The sequence below is a fragment of the Etheostoma cragini genome, chromosome 21 (assembly GCF_013103735.1).
Source record: "Etheostoma cragini isolate CJK2018 chromosome 21, CSU_Ecrag_1.0, whole genome shotgun sequence".
Taxonomy (NCBI): Eukaryota; Metazoa; Chordata; class Actinopteri; order Perciformes; family Percidae; genus Etheostoma; species Etheostoma cragini.
In genome coordinates, this window is record NC_048427.1 from 7,455,465 (window position 1) to 7,464,757 (window position 9,293).

The following is a 9,293-nucleotide window of genomic DNA, read 5'->3' on the forward strand; positions in this document are numbered from 1 at the left end:
GAAAATGGCTGCAATGAAACAAAGAGTGAAAAATTTAAAGGGGTCTGAATACTTTCCGTACCCACTGTATATACTGTACATCTTTAAGATTAACTATCTGTTGATTGCTAACTTAGCAACTACCTTACCTATAGGCCAATAAGCCTATCATCAGTGGGGATTTATATTTGCTAATAATATGTTGGATTCAGGTTAAGATATTTTAATTTTTTTGTTTTACTTTCAAAAATAATTATCTCAGCTATAAAGGATATGTCTGCTGTTTTTTTCTCAAAGTAGTCAGGAACTTTTTTCAGTGGCTGATTAATAAACAGTTGGTGTTTGGTATTTCAAGCTGCACAATGCTACGGCAATGAAGGAGCATGTCGCCTGATGCAAGTGTGTGGCTCATTACTGGTTTTTTTTTTTTTACAATGGCCGACACAAATGTCCTGCAACTTAGGCAAACACATGCAAATAGACAAAACACAAGCAAATTAAGAAAACAACTTCATTAATTTGACAACACATGCGCAGCATTCAGCAAACCTGCTGCAAATACACACAAATGAATGCATAAATGCGCTGCAGCTATGGAAATGATGCATAAAAACCCTGAAAAAAGAACGATGCAAAAAGAAAAACAGACAAACCTCAAACAGCAACAAAAAGCGCTGCATCCAGATTACACAATGGAAGTTCTCCAGGCCTCTAGAGGGAGCGCTAAGTAGAAGCGCTTGATCTTTGACCCACGGGGAGAGAGAGCACTCTGCCTGTCTATTTGAGTTGGGTATGGCTGCAGCCTAAAGACCTCCCGTCCATAGACTGTAAATTCAATTAATACTATTATTGATATAATATATATATATGCTCCTGTCTTATGCCCTCCCGGCTGTTGACGACTTTTCAAAATAAAAGCTTGCGTCTGGTCCGCTATGTCTTCATACTCGTTTTGGATACTTTTCAAGTAAACAGTTTGGAAATCATGCTAATGAATACAATAACATTTTCAGCAGATGTCTTACTTACAACACAATGGAGTTGGCAGTTTTGTGTTTATATGTGCGGGGGAATTTGTTCAGTTTGATAAATCCCAAGGTCTCTACAAATCTACAGCTGAAATTGGCTGGTCTATACAAATCTACAGCTGAAATTGGCTGGTCTATACAAATCTACAGCTGAAATTGGCTGGTCTATACAAATCTACAGCTGAAATTGGCTGGTCTACAGGGAGGGACTAGAAATCCTGTCTGTTTTTATTTTATTTAAAGAGCATATTTCTCCACAGTATGAATACAGATTGATCACTTATTTTGTTAGTGACTGTTGTTGCATAATCACAACATCACACTTGAGGAGGCCTACACTTCAGTGATGCGCCTTTTGGACCTCAAAAGTAAACTCTCTTATGTAAAATGGCTTAAAGGTCCCATGACATGGTGCTTTTTTGGATGCTTATATGTAGGTTTTAGTGATATCTGAAGTCTCTTTCCCGAAATTCAGCCTTGGTGCAGAATTACAGCCACTTTAGCCAGTCCCACAATGAGCTTTCCTTAGGACGTGCCTTTTCTATGTCTGTAGTTGCTGAGGAAGAGGGAGGGGGGGATTTGAAGGACTGCCACTTTGCTTGTTTGAAAGCCAGGATGTCTTTCTCTTTCTCATGGGCGTGTTTTCTTAAGTTGCAGGGCGTTTTGCCCCTGTCGGCCACAGTAGTTTGGACAACAGTGCAGGCTCTATGGCACTGAGGAATTTATTAGGCTTAAGCGACACGGGCAGTGCTTAGAAAAATACATCACAAGACTAATGAAAAAAAACACATAAAAGAGCTATATCTTTGCACTTGATGGCATGTACCCTCATTATGTTGAACATGGGCACTGCAGTTGTATTTAGTTTGATCCTGTAAACACCATCCTTAAATACTCACTAGCACGCCGACTCCGCAGAGCACATTCATTCATTTTTTCCCTAATTTCAGTTGTGCTGCACCCCCTCCAGCTTTACAAAGATTTATGGGGGAGTGGAAGCACAACACATGTTGCGAGGTTGCATGCCATGAGTTCTTTGAAGTCATAGCAGCCCTATCTAGGGGACCCATATCCCATTCTGCATTTGGAGAATGTGGCAAGTTGAGCAATTTTTTTTCTTCAATAACACTGCAACTAAAAGACTAGCACAATAGTGTCCACACACATTCATGGAAAACCATATAAACTGTAACTTTGAACTGTTAAGTTTTTTTTTCCTCCTCTAAAACTTTGAAGTGCATCAACTCATCCCACAGGACTAGCCGACCTGCCGGAGAAAGGCCTTAGAGAGAGTGATGTGTGACACCATTAAGGTAGAGGAAGAGCAGGATGTCACAGGGTAAAAAGTCTAAGTCATGTTCGCCTTGAGGCAGTGGGGTGTTTCATCAGGGAGCATAGACAACCACTGCATACTGTCTCGATTTCCTGCTCTGTGAATTATGCTGGTCCAGACAGACGGGTTGAGAGACTTGAGAGACAGACGGGTTGAGAGACAGACTGGTTGAAAGACAGACAGGAAGGCAGGCAGCCCACTCAGTGGAGCAGAAACACCAGGAGCTCAGTGGCTGCCATGGATACACTCCTGGAGTCTCTTTGCTGCTCTCACTCTGTATGTTTAGTATATGCATGTGTGCATGCACTGGAGCCTGGTCACTATAATAAGCATGACACATTCATGTTTTTTTAAGTGGTGATTGTTTTAGGTATTGAGGTTGTTCATGTTGTTTTTGCATAGCTGTCAATCAAACACCAAATTTGTAATTGTGTAGGTGGTACTCTACTCCTTGAAGTGAACTTAAAATTGATCTAAACGATATTTTTGTATCAATGAAGTGACACTTTATATTACAAAAGTGACAAACCCTCAGAAGATTAACGTCCAACGGCAGGTTATCTTAGCTTGAAGAGTTTAGTGTCTTTGCGCTCCTCGTTTTGATTTCATTAACATTTTTCCCGACGCATGCCACCATTGTTAGCATAATGGAAGCCCTTAGAGTTTAATATTTCATTTTATATATGAAAATAGATTTATATTGCTAGATTTGAGTCAAAGATTATCCCTCACAATAATTTTATATATATATTGCTGTTAAACTCTGGTCAAGTGTCAGGTTTTTCACTGTTACCTTCTGCACCCTTTCCTTACAGGATGTCCATCGGATCACCACAGGTGATGGCATCATCAAGCGCGCCGGCAAGGATGACCCGGCGGCCAGCGAGGTGGGCTGGATGACTTCGGTCAAAGACTGGGCCGGAGTCATGATATCCGCTCAAACACTAACGGGAAGAGTCCTGGTGAGTTTACATTTAGCCGTCATCCTTTAATCATCGTTTGTTTGATTGACATGCTAAAGTACTTTAGCTTACGTGTAGCAGGCTGTCGGTTAAGTCGTCAGTGAAATGAAGCGTGACAGCCGATCATGACCAGCCCCCAACTTCTTCATGACCGCTAGGCACTCGGGTTGAACTCCCTCATAGTATATTTAATATGTGTTATCATAGCATAGACCAGAAACCTTACTGAGCAGGAGCTCGCATCTGACATGCCACAAATCATGCACGCTTGAATGTTCCTTGAATTTATTGCTGCTTGTCCGACGCATAAATTTACCGTTTTGAAGTGCATATCTTAGTAGCTTATCTCTCGGACAGGGAAGGCAGACACATCAAAACAAAGCCAGGGAAAAAAAGAGGAGAGATTTAAAGAGTATTAAGGTCATACACCCCATAATGCCCTCAGACAGGGGGGAGAAACAGATCCAAAGGACGGAGGGAGGGAGGGACATGTACAGTTTACCAATTGCATTTGGTCAGCTGAAGTGGTTGCCATGGCACCTGGGTTGTCTGTTGACAGTGTAATGAGGAGAACACATGCCTCTTAGGCCACATGTTATGAGATCCTTATCAGATCCTTATTTTGCTGTAACCCGGCATCTAGTCAAGGACAGTTTCAGTTTGATGGAGATTCTGCTGTACTTGTGTGTGTGTGTGTGTGAGTGTTTTGATGATTTGGAAGACTTGGCAATGCGAGAGTAGGACTGACAGAGGAGTGATGAAATGAAATGGTATGAGTGGGAGCACCATGCCAAGGCTTGCCGCAGTGCTCGGGGCTGATCCCACTTTCACGCACCCCACTAAATGTGGTGCAGCATCTAGTTGGCTCAGTACGTAGACGTTAATCATGAATGCTGGGTGGGCAGCCACACTGAAGCAAAATGGTTTGATGTGTGGAATAATAACCAACCATTTAGTTCATGTTTGTGGGATAAAGAAATCCGCAAAAAAGCTACCAACGTTAATGGAAGGATCAAATCCAGCTTTAGTTGTTGTAAACAGTAATGGGTTATCCACAAGGTCCCTCACTGTGACCAACACTTCAGGTCAAGTGTTTTTTTCAAGAAATGTTCACCATGTTTGTATGATAATGTTCCTGTTTGCCTTAAGCATCTTCAAAAAGGGGATTAATACCAGGAAGGAACGGAATAAAACAATTTTTCTGGTCTCAGTTTGGGCTAAAAACAGAACGTTTTCATCATCTCTCTACAAATGTCATATAAAAACTCTGATGACTCAGGCTGAACTCAGGTTGTCCCCACAGCATCTTACATCATTCTCATAGCACAGACGCTAGTGATGGTTAATGGTGACAGCAACATTTAGAAGCAAGAATTCAGCTTGACTGCCATCCTGTTTCCTTGTTTTTAATTCTTAACGTGTGTGTGTGTGTGTGTGTCTGTGTGTCTGTGTGTGTCTATGGCTGAATTGCCCTGTCTCAATGATTGCTTGACATACAACTGTTTAGCGAGCACTCATCTGTAACCATGGCAACTGCAGCTTACCTAAACATGGCAGATGTGTGTTTTCTATTATAGCCTGTTTAGGGGGCACATTAAAACCTATTTCCAGGCCATCTTATTAATTTTACTGGGGAGGAGAGCATAGGGTGTGTGTGTGTGGGTGTGGGTGTGGGTGTGGGTGTGGGTGTGGGGGTGTGTGTGTGTGTGTGTGTGTGTGTGTGTGCCTCCTATTTCATGCATCTAGAAGTGTATTTGTTGAGTTGCTATTCCCACATCTACACCCACGTTGTTGTTCTCTTTAAAAACATAGTACTTCTTGTTCTTTGGTCTTGAAATATTCTGAAACCACTTTCACTCCAGGATATTAAACTTTACCTGTTTTTTACAATTACGGCATTTATTAAAGTGCTCATATTATGCTTTTTTGCTTTTCACTTTCCTTTATTGTGCATGTTATCGGTTTACAAAGTGCACCCAAAGTCCTCCCCAAAGGGACTTACCATTTCAAACAGAAAACACAGTTCACAAACGACTCCAAACAGCTCTATTGTAGTCCAGCCTTTTCTTCTGACGTACTCTGAAACTGACAAGCTAGCAGTACTTACTGCACATATGCGACTCCCAACTAAAATGGAACAAAAGTGAGGTGCCTCACTCTGTAGCTAAAACGGAGAGCACAACACACAGCATGAAAAGACGAGCTGCAGCAATGTGCTGTACAACAAAAATATGTTATCTGAAAATTAAACAACATAAACCTATTCTGGTACAACCTCTAAATACAATTATGAACCTAAAAACAGAGTATAACATGAGCACTTTAATAAAGACCACTAGAAGGTGGATTTTTTTTGTGTTTTTTTACCTCTCCATACCCAGGTAGGATAAAAAGGTTTTCCAACTTTTCCATGATACTGTTGGTGCAAGTGAATCCGAGCAAAAAGCAAGAAAACATTCTTAAAAGATGTGGATGCAGTTAAGGAGAGAATAAATCTTAACCCTTTACACAATATAGACAGTTTATTCAAAAAGGAAGCTCCGCTCCAGGATGCCTGCAGTATTTCGCAATTGGGATTTTAGATTGTAGATTTGTTGATTTCTCTGCAGACTCTGTTGCTCATACAGTGCTTCTCATTTCAAAACTATAGGGAAAAAATATAGAAAGAAAAGAACATTTTAAGTTATAATTGTGTTTAAATGTTTTTGTTAAATTAATTAAATGTATTCATTAATAAACTCAGAGTGTGACATGAGACAAAGTTTAAGAACCTGGTTAAAGTTTAAAGTACACAACACAGGCCTCAGTTCTCTGATCTTACCATCAGATAGCTTCTGCGTTCAGGTGTATGTGATTGGTCCCTTGTCGTGTGTGTGTGTGTGTGTGTGTGTGTGTGTGTGTGTGTGTGTGTGTGTGTGTGTGTGTGTGTGTGTGTGTGTGTGTGTGTGTGTGTGTGTGTGTGTGTGTGTGTGTGTGTGTGTGTGTGTGTCACAAAAAAAGATTGCTTTTGTGTTGGAGGTTTATGATTTTATCGTATTACATGAAATTAGTTTCTCTCACATCATTTTCAAGCAGAAATTTGAGGTATTAACAATTTCAACCTGAACCTTCCAACCAATGTGATCATCGCTGCATTCGGAGCTGTTTACCTCTGACTGTGGATGTTGAGTGATAAACAGGTGCAGGCTGCCCCGTGGAAGACCCAAAGGCCTGATGTTTGTTTGCCCGGCTGGCCAAGCATCACAGCAGATTTAAAAAAGATCAAACCTTGCCTTTAGCGCTATTTAATTAGCAGGGAGGACACTTTCCGATGACCTTTATGTCTGTAAAGGTTTGTCTGCTGGAGATCAGCGCTTCACTCCTCCTTCACTCACATAAAACAGAAAAGGCGAGGTCTTGTGTTCATTCTCTAATTTCAGATCCATCTAAGGACAAGGTTTCCCCCAGATTGGGGACACGGAAGGATCCCATCTGTCACTTTATGCATTATTGCATTTCCCTTCCCCCTATCACTTTCGCATCACACAAGACCATCCTCCCTATTCATGAAAAACGTCCTCACGTCACTGTTTGCTTATGTCAAAACAATCAAAACTAGCTTTGGCAACTGAACAGGTGGCTGCAGCTTGTACCTGCTCCAAGTAGCCCAGTGGGTTTCCTGTAATGTCAACTCTATTTCCTGTTCAGTCGCACTCCCCAGTAGTGGAGAATGTGATTGTCAAAAATGTGTAAGATGGGGAGTGTGTGTTAAGGCGAGTCTAAGGTTAGCGTATTCTGGGGGAAATTGTGATTTCTCTTAAATGATGGAATCCTGCTGAGTGACATTTAGCCAGTCAGTTCTAGAAGTACACAGGAGAGGCTGGGATGCCGCAAGCTATTATTCTGGCCGGAGAAAGGGTTTCTATTAATGGAAGCACAGAGCTGCCCTCTGGCACTATTCAGTTTTGCAGTCTTTGCCCCCTAACTCCAATGGCAGTCACAGGTTGAACAGTCAGATGTTAAAGTCAGATTTGGATGAGTTGTTTCGGCTTGTTTGCTTTTGTTGTTTTAACTCTATTGTTCAGTATTAACTCTTTTCTGACAAATTCACTAAATGTCTCAATCAGGATAAGATAGGCTACTTAGGAATGCCGTCCTCTACCATGTAAGTGGTACTATACATGTCCGAGGATTTTTTTTATTCTATTTGAAATGACTTAAATCCTTATGCCTTTTTGCCAAAGGTTTTCATCACAGAGCAAATATCTGTATATGAATGGCTTGATGGGAGTGCCAGTGTTTTAGGAACATGAGAAACACATTGATGGAAAATTCTACTGTAAAAAAAAAAAAATGTATTGGTAACATTAGAGGCAAAGGAAGAAATTCCTGATTTATTTCACCCTCAATCATGTGGTTCTTGTTTTATTTTATATCAAAATGTTTTGAGTCTTTGGTACTAAGGGTTCCCATCATGCTTTGGGTGATGTAAACACAAGAATAATATTGGGGTTGAGTCAGATATTTAGCTGTGGGCTACACCTGTTTTTTTTTCATTCAGTAGCACAATTATATTACGGAAAATATGCGTCATGGAAAGTCATGCTAGTTTAGCTACTAGCACTTTGCATTTTAACCATGGATGCACAGAGAACAAAAACAAGTAGGATTCCTTTTGATCCTGAAGAAAAAATCTACGCATGATGATTATGAGGCAAAAGCTGTGTTGTAGTTCTCAAGATCGATCTTGGTCTCAAGACCACTATTTGAAAGTCTTGTCTTACAATCGACCGCATTTTTACTCTGTCTTGTCTCAGTCGAAGATAAAGAGGACTCTGGATTATATTTGAAGACTGGTCAAGACCAAAACTGCCTTTTGATTATTTTATCAAGGAATTTCTCATGATACACTTATAGCTATACAAAAGGGGAATGAAGAAGAATCTTAATTAGTTTTTTTTCATATTTCTTTCAGCATCATTTCTAAAGTTTTATTTAACCTTTTATTTATACTGGAAGGGCATCGAGGTTTCCCTCATTTTCAATGACAAGTTTACATCAAGAGTCATACTCCCCAAAGTTTGTCCTCAATGTACAGTACAACCGAGAAACTGCTATCACGTACAGTGTAGTTTATCAACTATGAAATTATTTTTGACATGTGTGCATTTGATTTGACTGCATTATGACTCTGAGAAGAAGAGGTGCATTTACTGATGCAAAATGTTTTAAATTGTTTGCTAAAATGCAAAGTTTTGTTTGATCTTTAAACAGTGACTGCATCCAACCATTCTGGTAAGTTTCTGAAACAGACGCTCTCTTTGTGTAGCAATAGGCACCCAAGTGTGTTTCCTGATCTCCATCTGTATGATTCATTGCATCTACAAAAACACACAAAAGACACAAGTTCTTTCAGAAAAGATCAAGGATGCAGTGGAATACAGCATAGAGGAGGCTTTGATGGCAGTTTTTTTGCCCAATCCCAAACCTCTTGTAGGTTAAACAGTGTGCAAAAGGTGTCTGGGATATCACCTCATGCTCAACATTACCAGTTGCCAAAGGAAAAGTGCTGCAGAGTCGTCTAGGATTACAGGGGTCAACATGTTGAAAACGTCCTATTAGATGACAGGTTGAAAGAGTCATCTTCGGTCCTAACCGCTGTCTAGATTTGATGTCGCTCAGGAGCAGCCTCAGGGGAAGAAAAGAGCTCTGGACGAAATTATAGGTGGACCAGAAGGGCACTTTCATCAGGCGGACCATCTCACCTCCTCCTCCTCCGAGAGACTTGGTGAGCAGCAGCAATTGTACCACTACATGGAAAAGCTTTTTGTCTGATTAGAGTGGAAAAAAAGAGAGAGAGGGAGAAAGAGCAAACTTGCTGTTTTCTCTGGCACTGCAGCAGCAAAAATATCAAATGTGCCATTCAGAAGTGATGGAAGCACTTGTCCTTTGCATGACTGAGAATTCAGCTTAGTGCTTCTTTGTTATCACACATTTTCCAGTGTTCAGCTG

General features: G+C 40.7%; 1 protein-coding gene across 30 annotated transcripts in view; it reads left to right on the forward strand.

The window, feature by feature from the left end:
- The window catches only part of LOC117937096 (calcium-activated potassium channel subunit alpha-1), a 93,312-nt gene that overhangs the window by 10,577 nt on the left and 73,442 nt on the right, over positions 1 to 9,293 (forward strand). For all 30 annotated transcript variants that reach the window (XR_004655096.1, XM_034860768.1, XM_034860796.1 and 27 more), the window contains exon 2: positions 3,156 to 3,302. Coding sequence is in view for 29 of the 30 variants with exons in the window: in XM_034860768.1 (XP_034716659.1) it covers positions 3,156 to 3,302 (147 nt within the window). In the remaining variant the exon portion in view is untranslated. The remainder of the gene's footprint in view (positions 1 to 3,155; positions 3,303 to 9,293) is intronic.